The sequence below is a fragment of the Elgaria multicarinata genome, chromosome 6 (genome assembly GCF_023053635.1).
Source record: "Elgaria multicarinata webbii isolate HBS135686 ecotype San Diego chromosome 6, rElgMul1.1.pri, whole genome shotgun sequence".
NCBI classification, from domain to species: Eukaryota; Metazoa; Chordata; class Lepidosauria; order Squamata; family Anguidae; genus Elgaria; species Elgaria multicarinata.
Window position 1 is genome coordinate 44,897,946 of NC_086176.1, and position 17,936 is coordinate 44,915,881.

Sequence of the window (17,936 nt, forward strand, 5' to 3'; positions counted from 1 at the left end):
TTTCTGCCTCTTCTGCAATTAAATCAATGAAGGCATTTGAAAGATTTACTTTAAAAATAAAAGAAAATACAAAGTTACTATGTATGCAATAGCAGGATGGATTATGCAAGGAAACACAGCAAGATTATTACTATGGATCTAAATGCTTCCAAATTACAGCTATTATTCTATGTGTAGAGTTTAGCATTTTATCTAACAAACCAGCTTCAAACAGAGTGAGTTTTTAAAAACAAGCTCTCTTGCAAACCCTGTTACATCTGCAGAAGTGAAAACTGCCAACTGCATTAACAGTTTATTTTCTTTCTAGTCACATTGCACTAAAGCACAGCATGCCAAATATTTGAAAGCTGTTTCTTAAACAGAATGCATAGCATATGGTAATCAATCCTGTGCAGATAAATTCAGCGCTATCTGTTCCCTCTTTTCGAAAACTAAAAAAGAGGGGATGGGGGAAAGGAAAGATGTTTTGCTGGTATCCCTAGACTCCAGGGCTTAGATGGTGAAGAGCATTCTGCCTTGCATGGATGGAAGCCATTAGTGAGAAACTCCAGTGGCTGTATAATTGTTATTAGCATTAGACTGCTCAGGGGGGTTATTAGCTCAATGGTATTGTGACTAAAATGGGGACATACATCTTTGCAGTTTTCAGACTTAGAGAAGTGGATCAGGTCATCGTTGTACATGTCCTGGGTGTTAAGCAGATCGCTGTATTCCTTCTGGCTCAGGTCTTCTGGATTTATTCCATTGGCCCTCAGAAACTCCTGGTAGGCCACACTAAAGGCCTGGCCTATGGACTGTGCAATTAGCTGCGCCTGTAGCCATCGCCAACGGAAGGAAGAAACAGGAACAAAAGCAGACATTCCAAATTAGTGTCTGATACCAAGCAGAAGCCAAAAGAACTAAAAAAAAAGGTTGCGCAAAGTGATCATCAGCTGTGGGTGGAGGTGCCGCCACCAAAAGTGCTGTACAGTATGATGTGAGTACATCACACTGGCTCTTTGTATGATGCCTCAAGACCACAAGGGGAGGAGCACCCAAATGGTATGTGGGTCCCAACCTGGGAAGCTGACAGTAATTTCAGATCAGCCTCTGTAACTCCTCTTGTTCTTAGCTTGCTGTCTATTCAGGGAGGTCACAGAGCTTTATCATACAGCACAGGTAAGCATGTTCAGCTGGCTTTGTTTAGGAGTGTCAGCCAATGTTTTTCACTCACTTTGGCTTTTCCCCTGGGCTGATCTAGCCTCACACAACCAGGCTTCCCTCTAAAACAAAAAGAAAAGCACTATCCGATTTGCCTCCTTCTATCCAACTTCTTCCTCCTTGGTCTACTCATTGCCAGGTCATGGTCATGGTCAAGGTTATCTTGCAGCCAACATCCGCTGCTTAGTGGATTGCAGAGAAAAGGCTGGTATCTAGCTTTGGTGATGCTGTCAGCATTTGATCCTGCTGCATCTTCTCTTCATTTAACCTTTGTTGTCCTCTCAGCAACTCCTAGAGTGGCACCCGGAGGAAAGGAAGCATTCGCCTCCTCTGTCCCTGCCTTGCTTCCCCTCCACAGCCCTCACACAGCCCTCGCTAGGGTAATCTCAGTTTTGAAGTCCCGGCTATCGCAATGGATGGCAGGCCAGGCCAATGACCAGACTAAAGTATCGTCTTCTCTTGTAACAGGAGCAGTACAAGAGCTTGACCCTACTTTTATACTTCATGCCCATCACGTCTTCCCGGTGGTTGCATTTGAGAGACAGTGGAACAACTCTATTATCATTTTAATACAGAAACATACAGAAACAACAAAGCTCCTTACATCCTCAGATTCAAAGACATGGCAGATCATTTTGTACTGCCTCTTCCCATCCTGAGAGGGATGAGATGCCTCCACATTATCTTGGGAATTTGATCTTGGCATTCGCCTGCGAGCCATCAGTACGACTATATTCCCAATATCTGCAATGTATGAAATGGTCCTCAGAGGGTGATCCATCATAGTTTCCTAGAGAAGACAGACCCTTACGTTAGTGTTCTTTATCGCCCACATGCAACAATTTAAGAACACTGGCATTCAATACACACAGACACTTACGTTTTCCAAATTAAAGGGAATTTTCATCACCTCCTATAAAAGCAAAGAAGAGTAGAAGTTCCCACCTGCCAGATCTTGGATTCTGGCAGTATGAGGTCAGGATCTTTGGGCCTCTTTGCAGAGTGCATAAGCAGCTGATCTTACTTTGAGCCAGGGCAGCTTAGTAGATTTCAGTTATACATGTAACCATATTAACATAGACATTTTTAAAAAAAAATACAAAAAAACATGCTTACATAAAATGAAAGTACTATAAAACATTTAGAATCCAAACATTTTATTCTTCCTTAAACTGTCCTTTCTTGGAATAAGATTCATTCTTGACCTTTCCAATAGTAAGTGATTGCAAACAAAAATACCTCAGACTTTAAAGTAGGAAATGGGCTTTGTGATGTGAACAACAGGAACAAGATGACAAGGTAAAATAAAGCGACACTGACTCATTTTGCCTCCTTCCAAATGATCTAAAGCATGTTGATTTCAGGTTAACGCAAGATACGAATGGAAATATATAGCCAAGGGATGAATCAGTGCTATAACAATACTGTCCAATTCTGGTTAAATGGTCAGGATTTGCTGTACCTGAGTGTCTGCATTCAGCACTTTTATTCTCTGCGTTGAGATGAAGAGGTCAACTTCTGTCATGGGCTGAGATTCACCTTCAGGGGCCTGCAATTAAAGTTAGCTTTAATTAGCAAAAAAAGAAGCTTTTGAGGAGAAGCCTTAACTTAAACAGAATATGTTAGATCACAAAACAAAAGAGCATTAAGGCATAGCCACCAGGAGAGCAATGCAAAATGTAGTATTAGACAGCAGAAGCTAATAATAAGCATAAAGGTATGGAAACATAGGTGTGAATGTGAGTTAGAGCGCAATACTGTGCACAAAATTGTTAATCCTGTCTAAACCTCTCGTCCATTATCTATCTTCATGTACATCTTTTCTTCCCAGTATGAAAGGGAAGCTAGAGAGTGGGGCTCAAATACACCCTCCCCTCTCTTCTTTCCTGCTGACAGATTTAGGATCGCCTTAAACCAGCACAATATAAACCTCTTTCAATTAGGCCATCCTTTCCAAATGTGTTGGACTACAACTCCCAGTAGAGAGGAAGGCAAGCTAATGATGCCCATGTGCCCACCACTCATTCCCCTTTCATGCCAGGGAGAAGAATGTTCATTACAAACAGGGCCCCATCACTGCATTTGGTTATAAGCCGAAGACCTCTACTTTTCACACATGTCACTTGAAAGACTCGCCTTTATGTTTATTCATTTTAGTATGAGCAACTTAAGATCAGACTTTATCTAGAAGGTTCTGTAAGACCAAGTCACAAAACTTGCAAAATTGGTATACAATTCCTGCCCCTTATCATCCACCCAAAACAAATAATCCTGGGAGAGATTAAAGAATTTACAATGCAGTTCTGGTTCAAGGGCCACTATGATCAGAATCATAGAATCATAGAATAGTAGAGTTGGAAGGGGCCTATAAGGCCATCGATAGAAGACAATGGAAGTATTACAGCACTAACCAAACAATGAACATTTAAGAGCACAATTTTGTACAATAAAAATTGGTCAATTTTTTAAAGGCACCAAAAACTTCCACTAAAATCCCAGATTGATATGTGTTTAGTAATCTTAGGATGTAGTTTTGTATATGCAAGTAAGCTTTTCTTTTTTGCATTCAGCAATTTGATACATCCATAAATCAAATGAAACAAATCTTTCAATACAAGTTGAGAAAAAATATACTTTTTTTTAAAAAAAGCGTATCATTTAATATAATTAAAACCTTGATTGATCAGCTCTATATTGGAAGATTCTTCTGGGAATAGACTATTTTTTTATTGGTCAATCTGTTCATTATGCTGCCATCCTTCTAACATGAAATGACTTAATGGCAAGCAATGAAGAAGAGCAAACCAAGCAACTGGTTATCTGAGAACTGTCAACTTATGGTTGTTCAAACAAATTTGAAGAAAAAGCTTGCTAGATATTTTTTTTAATTGTAAAAATCAAAAGAAAGAAATGCAAAAAAATTAAAACAGAACAAAAAACAGGCAAAACATCAAGCTGATGAGGTTGTACTGCACCTTCTTTCTGCTTTTGGCTAATTTCTGGGCCATCTGCTTAGCATGGAATAAACAGAGACAGGAGAATGGTTAGAGAAGAACTTGCAGAGAATCTAAATCAAGCAGGGATCTACAACATCAAGATCGTGACTACCAGGCCTAGTCAAATTCCAGTTCTGTTTTATATTTTAAAGGCCACACAGTATATTAGATTTTATAGAGTAAGCCTGTACAAGACACTCAAATTGAGAGAGAGAAAGAGACAAACAGAAAAAGGAAAACATTTTCCCTGGTAATGAGAACTTTAAAAAGAAAGAAGACTTGCTATCTCAGTATAAAGGAGATTCTGCTGTCAGGAGAAAAGATGGTTGTGCTAAATTTGGCTGTTGCTGTATTGAAGTCAAGAGAAATGTTGTTTGTTAAATCAGCAGAAGTGAGAAAAGCAATCCAGCCCTAATACTTTGACATACGTAAAATCCATCTTAGCCTAAACATGTTATTTAGAAATAAGCCCCATAAAAATAATTGGGGCTTATTTATCTGGGGGCTGCTTGAAACATCCTCAGCTGAGTGGTTTGCCATGTAGATTTCCCCCTCCTGTTGCAAGGAAAATCTCATTGCTCCAAACATTTCCTCTTTTATGAGGTTGTGGTTACGGGACTGTTCCATATGGGCAACAGCCGTATGCCTATGACCAAGGCAACTGTCCAACTCAACCTATCCAGGATAAATAATTAGCAGCTATTTGGGACCAGAGAACATAGACACACAGCAGTTCATGTTTTGCTTTCAACCATACGAAAGCATCAGCGGAAACAATGCAAACAACACCAGTCCTTAGTTAAAACTGGAAATGAGTTCTGTTATCTATGGAACTATTTTCTAAATGAGGAGTCTGTAGCAGCCCAACACCAACACACCTTTTAAAAGAAAAACACCCTTCACTCTTATGCAAGTCTCTGCGTTGCCTGCAAGTCTGAGATATTATTCTAAATTTTATTTATTTATTTGTTACATTTTTATACCACCCAATAGCCGAAGCTCTCTGGGAGGTTAACAAAAATAGTAAAAGGCATATTAAATAAAAAATATTATAAGTAAGACTTTACCTTGACAATTTCTAAATATAAGGTGTGGTTTTTTTTAATCCTCACAGCTTCCCTGCAGTCAAAAATGTTTCTTCATCTTTGAGGAAGAATGTGCCAATTATAGGGGGAAATATATTGTTGCAAAGTGCCCTGAGCACTACAAATGTCACAGAAAGATGGAATATAAAGATGTTTAATAAATAAATGAATAAATAAATAAATATGGGTCAGAATGCTTCAGCTAGAAATAGATGTCTCTGGTTTCCTACCTATCATTCAGCTATACAGGATCTGCTTATGCTAAACTGCAGATCAACAAACATTTAAGAGCTATATTCACCTAAGGAAAGGGTGTTAGGGGCTGACTAGGGACTGATTATATTAATGAACATGGCCTACCATGGAAGGAATAAAAATATATAGGTACGGATAGAAGTATATCTATTTATATCCCGCCTTTTTATATCCAGTTCTTTTATGCACAGGAGTTCTGAAGAGCACACCACTTAAATCACACACACATCCACACACAAGTGCTTCTCCAGTAACATTAATAGACTCACATGAAGATCCATTTATGTTCATGGATCTGCTCCCTCCCATTGAAGGGAATGAAAATGCTGGATTAACTATAGTACATAACACTCTCATTTAATAAACCAATAATGGTTTTTGGTATCTCAAAGAGTTGGCAATGACTGGGTTCAGACGACACAATAACCAACGGTGGGTTATTGTGTCATCTTCGGGACTGTTTCTCACCATGGTTGGTTATTTGGCCAAAATAACCAATGCAAATAACCAACACTGCGCAGAATGATTTGAACAACTGTTGGTTATCGTATTGTGTGCCAGGCACCGTTGACTATTTCGTCGCACACACTTGGTTATTTTCAGTGACTACAGAGTCCCCTGACAAGAGTGACCAAAGCAGTGGCTGCTGCTCTAGTCCAGCCGGCAGAACTTGCCATGGCTGATGGGATACCAATGGGAGGACTGAGGGGAGGAGGAGAGAGGGGAGGATGTGTCAAACAAATCGTTGACTAATAGTCAACTCGATGCTGGCCTTAATTCACAACATGGTTGATTATAATCATGTTGTGTGGGGAGTACCCCCTCGATAGTCAACTGTGGAATTGGCTATTAACCCATCGTTGACCACTGTAACATCTGAATGCAGCCAATATGATCTCGTGCAATTCAGCTCCATGCTGGGACCCAACTAATTAAATTAACGATTATGTCTAATTCACCAGTAACTCCCACTGGGAACTACTGTAGATTGGTTGATGAAAACATGGCAGCAAATGACAGTGGGAATGAGGCCAATCTTGATTTCAAAAGAAAGAGCCACAAAATATTTGCATTTATTTCACCATATTTCATACAGGACATGAGGTATGCAAGACAATCATATAGGAGTATGAGGAAAAAATAACAGTGTGATGCCATCGCTCCCCATGTTTTGGAGATCAGTTTGCTGAGGGTGTGGCAGGCTGCCCAGAGAAACGGATATATATGCACATACGCCAGAGGCCCTGTGAGTGTTGGCCAAACCACATATTATGGCGGTCATGGTGATACTGATGAAAACTCCTGCCTTTGTTGCGTTTCCTGTCTCTCCCTGTAATGTGCAGTTTCACTTAATGTGTCAAATGGCTAGAGGAAGCTGTGCAGTCAGAGGTGACGTCACTTCCCCTTTAAATCATATGTCACTATATCAGTGACATACATACACATAAATGAAGACCAACAGCCAGATCCATAAATGAGTTAAATTGAAGTGCAGATGTCAACTGGCTTGGCCTCAACTGACAAATCCATATATAAGCCATCACAGTCCACTTCTTTATGAATGCTTCAGGTGTTGGTGGTGCTGCAATCAGTGGTTGTCTTGCTGTAACGAAGATTTACCTTGGATGTGATGCCTAAACAAACTGACTCTTCTACATCTGAACGGCCTAGAATTGCCAAACGCCCTCTCCATGGCACTGTCATGCTGTGGCTCAGGATAGGTTGTGTTGTCAGGTATCCTGGTATCAGTGCAAAGATAACACTCCCTTGGCACAAGGGCTGGGACCCTTCTGCTAAATACCAGGCACCAACCACAGCAGCCTATCACAGTGTCATGCTACCACATTTGTGAATTTCTGTATGAATTGCTGGACAAAATGATGAATCCTTGGAGATATCATGAGACATGTTTCCCAAGGATACAGCATATTGTTGAAATTATCAATTTGATGGGTATTTTTTTTAAAAAAATATGTCTATACTTTTTATAAACTCTGGGTTTAAATCAGATATCTACTGCAAAATACAATCTGAAACATCTTAAATCTTACAAACATTTATTAAAAAGGGGAGTATAGCAGCAACTCAGGAACCCTTCCAGTATTTTCTATCTTTCTCTGTATAAGTCTGTCTCTGTTGTCGTTGCCCACTCCAAAGTCAGTGCGTATATGTGAATAGTTTCTTGCTGTGGTATATCTGCTTTGACTGATCACATAAGACTTTTCAACAATGGGCCAGATCAAATACAATATAATGTTGTCTAGACGTTAAAACAATTTGGAGATGGATCCAGTCTCCCACCATATTCTTCCCTCAACCCCTCCACAACTGGCCTTTGCCATGTGCACAGAGCTGCACATATAGCACTGCATACATGCATTTCCGTGCAGAACAGATGGACTGGATGATATGTGAAATGTTTATAAGAAGTGCAAAAATAATAGGGTAAGATCTAATGATGCTGCAGCATTGGTTTACTCGATGCTGGCACTGATTTACACTAGGGCAATGTCACTCGTGCTAGCCCTGCAACCCCTACCCTTAACGTCCCCAGGGACCCTGTTTATCCACAGATTACTAGCAATGATATCATAAATTCCAAAATTGAACAATTTCACCCACAGAGCATGAAGAAAGCACGTTGGATGTGAATATATGACCTATCAAACCCAATGACCTTTTGAGGCCCATCATAAGATTACTACCAGAATATCTTTCAGAAGGGAGTTTAGGCATGCATCATTCACAACTGCAGCTTTGAAACATCCACAGAAGCAGACAGCAAGAGAAATTCCTCACCTTGATTCGGCTCACAGCTTCCTGAGCCTGCATCATTCTCACATTCTTGGATGGAGTTTTGTCCGAAAGCAGCTGAGTAGAGCCAAGGTAATTGGCAGCAAAAATGATTCCATCAATTAAATCTTCAGGATCGCAGGGCCCAGGAACTACAGTACAGAAAAAAATGAATTATTGAGCAAAATGTTGTTACTAATGGGAAAGAGACAGACTACACCACTACTTGTGCCAGTGTGTGAAGGCTGCAAATGCAGCTTTGGAGTAGCTGAAATTCATCATGATAGCAAAAGATCAGATACGATTAGAGGAGACAAAGAAAGACCAGCCTCTCTGCTGCGGAGACTGCACTCGGTAATCTAATCTGACTCTTACATTCATTTGTTCTGTTGAGACAAAAGTTCACCCTGAAGCAAAATAACCTGAATAGATTTTTCCCTTTCCTTTTCAGAAAGGCACAAAGCACGCACATGTCCCCGCCTGAACACTGCCCTTCACGCTTTGATCTAATGTCAGAAGCCTAGAAACAGGGAGATCTGGAATGGCATAATCAATGCTGTGTGCAACAAAGAAATTAGGGAAATTAAATAAATCTCTCTATATTAGCTTACTCTGTGGTACATCCTGCTTCCAAGATTCAGCTTTTTAAAATTAGTGGCTGATGAGGTGAGAAAACGAAGGGAAGTTGTGGAGCAGTAGTACATTTTGTAGTGCAGGCGCTCATCATGACAGGCTCCACAGCCATGCCCCCAAGGAGATCCAAAATTCAGGCAGCTCAGTTGACATTTATCCATCTATTTATCTATGTGAGTGTGCATTATCTGTGTGTATGTGTGTGTACACCCCACCCCTCAAAGAGCAGAAGTACTTAGCGTAATACCGAATTTATTTATTAGCTGACAGTCAGAGAAGAGTGAGCTGGCAAAGGACAGTGTAGCAGTTAGCATGTTGGACTTGGGCTGGCAAGACCTCAGACTGCATAGGAAAGGGAAACACCAGGACACAACATGTACCCAAACAGCACAGGAGGACTAGCTCAAGATTTTCTAGGCGCTTCTTTTCTCAGCAGCAGGGAGAAAATCCATTTCCCCCCAGCTTCTGTGAGGACTGCAGCTAAAATCAGAGGAATAGAGAAGTCTGAGGAAGGTGGAAGACAATGTCATCATCCCTGCTAATTAAAAGAAGTCACTGCACTTTGACCCTGTGAGCCCTGGCTTCACTACACTGCTGTTGTAGAGGGTTAGGTGGTTGGGAAAGGGGGGAAGGTGGAGGGTTCCATTCTCACAGCCCTGTCAGTGTGAGGTGGCCACAAAGGAAACTCCAACCTGATTAAGCTTTGTATACTTTTGTGCAAATGCTGCTATTCAAGCATGTGCAGTCACCTGCAAAAAGCTGTCATGAATATGCACGCTACGGCCTTTTCTTGGTCTGAAGTGGTAATCAGACAGTATGGGCTTGGCTTGGCTGGAAGCCACCAATCGCTGAGCCATTGTGAAGACTCGAGGTCCTACATCCTGACCAACAGAAGCCCTGCCCAGCCTCCTTCTGGAGATAATGATTGGGTTCGCATGACCACAGGAATAAAAGAAGCCATTGTGGCTTCTTTCCCCAACCCCGTGTGCGCCCAATTGTTTACATAATTACTGCACTGCAGCGCAGACTGTCATGTTGTCTGAACCCTGCGCACAGCGGGGGTGCCTTTGTACCCACCCTGCACCCCCTACTGTATGTTGAGGGTTGTAGGGTGGGTACAAAGCAACCGCCGCTGCGTGCCGGTTTCAGACGACATGCCAACATGATTTGCTGCACTGGTAGTTATGTAGGCAACAGGGGCACATGCAGCACACACAGATATGGGGGGAGAAGCCATGATGGCTGCCTTTGCCCCCATGCTCATGTGAACCTGGCCACTGTCTCCTTTCTCAGACATCACTCATGTTAACAAACTCTTTTCTGCAACAAAGAAGGCTACACACTGATGTTTAGATAATGTCCAATTCTGTGTCAGTCACTCAATTTGGCACTTGGCAGGTAAGCCCACAGATGCATCTTGTAGGCGCAACCTTGGAAAAAATATTAATCCAACCTCACTCCCTCCTCAAATAGCAGCTATTGCATTTGACTCTCAGATCCTAAAGGGTCTGCATGATCCATAACCTTTGAAGTCACTACTTTGCCTTAAATCTGTTTAGCCTCTTTCGATCTACAAGGCTGTGACATTTTCCTAAAATTATTCGAAAGGCTATTTGCTTGGCTTACTAACAAATGAATTAACTGACTTGGTGCTTTGAGGAGTATACAGTTTAACACAAAGGAAAAACAATAGTGCACTTAGCCCTCTTTGGACAGAGAGAATTTCAGCTCAGACATACTGAAAAGGGATTTGGAAGAAGGAAGTAGAAGTTGCCAGCTAATATACTGCATAGCTTGACTTGCAGAGTAAAGCTATTTCATTTGCTTCTGTTGAACTCAGTGGAAGTGGGCAGGGGCGGTGCTGATAAAGAGATGACATTATACTCAAATATAATCAGGATCCAAAGAAAGGATATGCATGTGTGAGAAAGGACTTCATGCATTGTTAGAATTTGGCATTCACTTTCACTACAGGTGTCCAATTGTAAAAGTGGCTTGTTTCTTCAGCAGTGTGAACTGTAGCCATGAAAGCTGGCTGTTCACCTAGTCCTTTCCCATGCATGGGTAAGTCTCCTTTGGATTTTAGCCTTTTCATCTGCAGCATTCCAGTCTGCTTATCCAAAATATAATGCAACTTCCCTCTTTGAGAATGAATTTACGAAGGTTATTTTCTGACATTAAAAAGCAAGTTCTGGTAAATGGTTGCATAATCTTTCATAAACTGCTCAGAGCGCTTTGGCTATTGGGCAGTATAGAAATTAAAATAATAATAATAATAATAATAATAATAATAATAATAATAATAATGCCCAAGACAGCAAATTATGTATTCAAAGTCATCAGAAAGATAGAATTCAAATCTGAAAGTCTGTATTGTAAATATGTTCATATGTTAAATCTTAACAGCTGTTGCTAAGAAATGCACAGGACCACACTGGTATGAATGCACTAATTTTGTCAGATGATAACAAATGGTTATTTAAAAAAAAGCCAAAAAGAGTGGGGTAGAATAACTCAAAGACAGAACTCATTTTCTTCAATACAAGAAAAATTCACGTGGCATGAGACAGAATAGGGATGTATCATTTAGAATTAGTATTCAACCAAAATGGCAGCTACATAAGAACAAAACCATAATTGTAATGGTGTAAACCCTAAGCCACTTCTATCTGCACGCACACAATTAAGACATAATCGTCCATAAGTGGCAGCCCAATCCTAAGTGTCTTTTTATAGGAGCAAGTCCCAGTGAGTTGAATGGGATGTATCCTCTACTAAAAACAAAACAAAATATAGGGCTGCAACTTAAGCCAATTTATGTGAACTGCCCAGAGCGCTTCGGCTGTAGGGCGGTATACAACTGCAATAAATAAATAAATGTATGGTTGGCTTACGAAGCTGTGGAACCTAGTATAAGCAATATTTTACAGAGAGCCATCAGAACTTTCTGAGTATTTTCTGAACAATGGTATAGGGTGGCCTTCCTCAATCTGGCACCTTCCCAATGTTTTGGGCTACAACTCCCATTATCCCTGACAATTCCAATGCTGTCTGGGGCCAATGGGAGTCCAAAATATCTGGGAAGCACCAGGTTGGGGAAGACCTGGATAGACCGAGGTTCAAATCCTCACTCAACCACTGAGTGACCTTGGGCCAGTCACTATCTCTCAGCCTAATCTACCTCACAGGTTTATGAATATAAAATGGGTGTGTGTGTGTGCGAAGGAGAGCTAAGCACACCATCTTGCCTCCTTAAAGGAATGGTGGAATATAAATGTAATCAATCAATCAATCAATCCTTCCATGCACCCAAAGTGTATGATTATATAAACCAAAGCAAGGAAAAATCTAAGTCCTGGCTATTTTTGTACCAATTTCTGGTGACCTAACTGAAGATTATTTTTTAGCTGATGATTTTAATTAAAAACCAAAGGGCTTGTTCACATACTAAGTTTGAAAAGAATTTAATTTACATCCAAAAGCATGCAGACAACATTATTACTCATTATTATTGGTTTCAAAACTGATTTTCAGCATGCACAAACAAACCTGCTTGAAAGTGCTTTCAAATCCCAGTCCACTTTTGATCGAGTGCATCAATAGAGGCATGTTAGCTAATTGGGATTAATGGCACCATGTACATGCCCTAAATTTGATTTAGACAACACAGGTACATTTTGGTAAGGAAGCTGCTAGTCATTTTAACCTCAAACAAACAAAAAGCGAATACTTACAGGTATACTAATAGGAATGGCTGGAGTTACAAAACAGTATGCTTCAAGCCTGAAAATGCATATGTCCTCTATGTCACATTTAAATAGAAATGATCACATGGATTATTATTATTATTCTTATTATTATTATTAACTTAGATGCAAGAATTGTTTTATAAATCCTTAATTCACATAAGTACCATCTTACATATTAATCCTGCAGATGGCAACACACTGGCCTGTGTGCCAACCTAAAGCTGACCTCAGTGGCACCAGAGCCAACAAGCCCCAATTGCTCTCCAGCCAGTCACTAGGCAAGTGGCACTTGTTGACACCACTACTGTATTTCTTTGATTCTAAGACACACTTTCCCCCCCATATAAACATCTCTAAAAACGGGGTGCGTCTTAGAATCGCAGGTCATTTATTATTTCTTAGAATCAAAGCTTTTTTTCTGTTGGTGGTACTGAAATTAGTGTGCGTCTTACAATCGATGGCGTCTTACAATCGAAGAAATACGGTATATAACTTTTGAACTAGCAGCAATTCACCAGCCTAGAGCAGAAGGTGTTAAACAGGGGGCAAGACTTTCTTCTAACTAAATATGGCCTAAGGAGAGCGGGACGTATACTAGACTTAAAAGTTTTGATAGCGCTACCCTTAGGCCTGCTTTACATGGGCCAAATTAGAGATGACATTAACCACGTGATTGCCTTGTCAGTTTGCTTTTTCTCTCTCTATGGGAAGGGGGCTTTAACACTGCCCCTGCCACGGTCCCATCCCAAGATCCCTTCCCGTTGCCATTTGCATCAGGCCAGAAGCTCCTCTTGGCACTTGTGGGAGCTTTCCTCCTGAGGAAAACATCCGCTGTGGGGTGGGTGGGTGGATCCAAACTGGAACTCTGGCAGATGCAAAAGAACTAGCAGCGCTAGAACCTTCTCCAAGATGTGCCAGGGTGGATGCTTCTCTCTTTATTTTTTTAATCTTGCTGGGAGTTTTTATTTTAAAGCGTTGTTTTAAAGCGTTTTGTTTTAAAGTGTTCAATGGTGTACTGGCTAAAGTGTTGGACTGGGAGTCGGGAGATCCGGGTTCTAATCCCCACTCGGCCATGGAAACCCACTGAGTGACTTTGGGCCAGTCACAGACTCTCAGCCCAACCTACCTCACAGGGTTGTTGTTGTGAGGATAAAATGGAGAGGAGGAGGATTATGTATGCTGCCTTGGGTTCCTTGGAGGAAAAAGGCGGGATATAAATGCAATAAATAAATGATGGAACCCCCCAATCTACAGTCTGAAGTGAGTTCATTCTTCTACTTCGGGATCCTACCACTTCATTCTGTTCTATGCGAAAGACCAGGTCTCAGAGAACACTCACTCTGGGAAATTAATAAAGAGATTATATGAAATGAGATAATTTATAAATCAAATAATTGCTGTAGTTATTTCAATAAACTTTTGTCCCACTTTATACTTATATCAAAAGATTTTAATAACTTTTCTTTTTGAAAAAAGGTAGGTTTGACAGCTTACCTTCAACATAGGTTGGGAAAGAAGCCAAGCTTTTTCTTGACTGTAATTAAGACAAACAGGATATCAAACCAAGCTAAGCATGCTGAGGTACGCATTAAAAAGCCTTTCATGCAGAACTGGCGAAGTTATTCATCACACAATGACAGTTGTTACCCAATCTCTAAGGACAGCCTATTAAAAATATGTATAAATGTTTCAAAGTATCAGTTAATTATTAAGAAGTTACCCTGGAGTGTAGTGTACCCCATTAGCATTAATAAGGCATTTCCAGACTGCCTTCAGTGAGAATGGCAGGTTTTGCAAGTGCAAAAATGTTACCAATACACCCCCTGGGTTGGATCCAGGATCTGCTTTCCGTAGACGGAAGGGCTCCACTCACAGAAGGTGCCTCTGTCTGATTTGTGGGGATCCCGCTCCCACTCCTGCCCCATAGCTCAGCCTATTTTGTAGGGTTCCCTAACCATCTCTGTAGTATTTTCTGGGGGCTGGAGAAACTCCCATGGGAAGGAGGGGGTGGGGAAATCCACTTCTGCCAGCCCAGTTGCCCACATCTAAATCTGGATCCAGTCCCATGTCATGATAAAAACAGTGGTAAAGAACTCAAAGATGTACGTAAACATCCAGCAGTGTGCTAAATGATTTACAGGCCCACTCACATGCCACTAATCTCTCCCATTGCTGAAGTTTTGATATACTTTTAATATACCTGTACTGGACTCAGGCTGCAACCCCTAAGCACACTACAGAAGTAAGCCCCACTGAATACGATGGGACTTACTTCCACCTAAACCTGCATAGGATTGCACTACAAATGTTTACAGTTCATCATAAAATGGATTGGTGATAGAAAGCTACAAGGGAGATAATTTGATTTAAAATTGGCTAATCTGGATTTAGCACTTACTTCTTCAAAACACAGTTAAATTCTAACATGCTTCTAGAGAGATTTAAAAAGTTTACCACTGGAGCTTTATTTCAGTGGACTCCTACTGCTGCAGTTTGCAACTGACCAGAAGTAGTCTGGTGTTAAATTTCTCTCTCAGCAAGGATCAGCAGTAGTCACTTTTACTCCTAAATTGGCAGTGCTGACAAGTGAAGGATTTTATTTGCTGAAGTAAACTACTTCTATTTGAAAATATAGGTGCGAACAGGATCTATATTTACACTCAGTCAACTCTCGTATTAAGTTCATTATGCTTATTCAGAGAGGTATTTTTCATTTAAAAATATTCTGATGGGATGATAAAAAGGTTAATTTTAAAGAAAAGAGCTATGACAATACCACAGTATCTTGGAACAAGAAAATAATTCATCCGTGACTCATGAGAAAAATGGCAAGTGGAAGAAAGAGTTACTACCAAATAACTCAAGACCTCCTGCTGACAAGACGATTTCAGAAAATTAAGTGTTGGGGGGAAATGGTGACATTTATTTTCACAGGAGAAACGGCTTCTGTGACCATCTAATCTATTACACTGCCTCTATTTTTGATACTCCTACACTGATATCCTTTTAAATAATTCATCCACTTGCCATGAGCAGATTAAAGTGGTTTATGTTCTGTATTCAAGCAGGCAGAGATAATAAAACGGAACAACAAATAGCATTTCTGAGAAAAGCTTAGTGGCATAAAGTACGTAGTCTTCAATTAACTGATATAAAAGCTTTGCTATCATTATGGGTATTGTTATTACTATAAATCTTGATTCTTTCCTTTGGAGAGTATAGTTTTTACAAATTCCTATCACCCTTTGTTACAAATATGTTTGTGTAATCTCCTGACTGACACTGCCTCCATTTAGGCATATAGCTTTACACAAAAGCTAATTACGTAGAGGCAAAACTTTTCTTGCCTAAAATCAACAGCATTGGCGGTGTGGATTCATCCAAAGAAGAGGCTGAAGAGAGAGGGAGAGATCTTGCTCATGAGATGCTGGGTGCTTCCAGATGGAGGGCTCCTAGCACTAGCAATCAAAAGACAGCTATTCTATCTTTTTCTCCTTAACAGATCTTTTTTTTGTGGGAGAAAAAAGAAGAAGAAAGAAGTAATAGTGGTGGGGGGAGTCTTGTATAGACGCACCTGCTCTGAGGGCACTTTCCTACTGCCACATGCCAGTATGTGATACCATGAGAATCTACCCTGAGAAACTCCACAAGTGATTCAAAAATGTGACTGGTGCTTTTTAATTAACAATTATTCTTAAGAAAGACATTTCCCAATTGGATACACTTAGAGACCTGGTTCACACATAATGTTAAATAAACCATGGATTGTTGAATTCTAGGCTCTTATAATGTTAATCATGAACAACCCAGAAAGAGAACCTGTGATTAGTTGTTGGGTTGTAAACCATGGGCTGTCATTCCATGGGAACCCAGAACTGGGGTTTCTTCATGGGTTGTTTTGCCAGACTACAGAGATAGTGGGCAAAAGAGGTAAAAGAAACCACACACAACTGCTCTAACTTGCCAGTACTACAGTACATTTGGAATATATGGAGACAGCAGGCAAAGGAAGACAGAAATAAATAACCCAGGAATTAATCCTGGATTAAATAAACCAATGGTTATTAGCATTATGTGTGAACCAGATTGTGTGTGGCTCCTAGGTTTGTCAGATACCTTTTGACATACATTTTAGGTATCAGGTTAGAAACAAATATTTCTAAATATTTCCAATCAGTGTGGCATAAAGGCAGGCTGCTGCTGCCAGTGAAGAGGGGGAATCGGACGGAGGAGACCAAGCAAGGGAAGTGAAGAAAGGACAGGGCTGCACCCCATGCAAATTTCAGAGGGGGGATCCACTAAGCATGAGCCTAATTTGAATGATTCAAGAGCCCCTTTCTGGTGAGGGGACTAAGGGGCAAAAAAGCAAGAAAGGAACAGGACTACATATTTTATATTTTATAACTCATGTTTTATTACATAGGGTTGTCAGGCCATCAATTGGGCCAAGAGATGGGGACACTTCATTGCCTCATCTAAGAGCTCCCTAGGCTAGGGATCACTTCTCTATGCCTATGCCCAAGCTCCAGGCAAATGAAGTAGAAAGAGTTTAGTGTTTCTGGCTTCAAGAAGCTAGAGAGTCTTCTACTCTATCACCCCAACCCCAACTGAGTCCCAAAGAATTAACATCACTCCTGCCTTTAAGGGACTGCAAGACTCACTCCTTATATGCTCTTTGGAGCAAATGCCCCAAACCCTCCCCTCAACACATCCTGTTCCTCATCTGTCAGTTCCTCCTGCAAATTTCTCTGCGTTTCCTTCGGTCTCAGCTGATGAACTGTCTACAATACTGCGCTCTTCGAAGCCTTCCACTTGTTCTCGTGATCCGATTCCTTCTCGCGTCTTTATTAATCTTATCCCTGCTATCCTCCCTTCCTTGCTTCATATTATTAATTTTTCTCTGTCCTCTGGTTCATTTCCTTCTGCTTTTAAACATGCTACAGTCTCTCCTATTCTCAAGAAACCTACTCTTGATAGGCTATCTCTGTCTAACTACCGACCTGTCTCTTTGTTGCCGTTTGTTTCAAAGATCCTGGAGCGTGTGGTCTACTCTCGTTGTCTTGATTTTCTTTCTAGTAACTCTGCTCTGGATCCTTTTCAATCTGGATTCCGTCCTTTGCATTCCACTGATTCCGTCCTTTGCATTCCATCTTTGCATTCCACTAAGATTACCAATGATCTTCTTACTGCCAAGTCTAAAGGCCATTATTCCGTTCTTATTCTCC

General features: G+C 40.7%; 1 protein-coding gene across 3 annotated transcripts in view; it reads right to left on the reverse strand.

The window, feature by feature from the left end:
- Nucleotides 1–17,936, reverse strand: part of APBA1 (amyloid beta precursor protein binding family A member 1) — a 101,001-nt gene that overhangs the window by 15,800 nt on the left and 67,265 nt on the right. For 2 of the 3 annotated variants that reach the window (XM_063129322.1, XM_063129323.1), the window contains exons 4-10: nt 14,206–14,245; nt 8,336–8,481; nt 4,176–4,208; nt 2,663–2,749; nt 2,081–2,113; nt 1,805–1,990; nt 633–812 (exon numbers count right to left, since the gene is read on the reverse strand). In XM_063129322.1, the coding sequence (XP_062985392.1) occupies nt 633–812; nt 1,805–1,990; nt 2,081–2,113; nt 2,663–2,749; nt 4,176–4,208; nt 8,336–8,481; nt 14,206–14,245 (705 nt within the window). The remainder of the gene's footprint in view (nt 1–632; nt 813–1,804; nt 1,991–2,080; nt 2,114–2,662; nt 2,750–4,175; nt 4,209–8,335; nt 8,482–14,205; nt 14,246–17,936) is intronic. The other variant, XM_063129324.1, reaches the window with a different exon arrangement.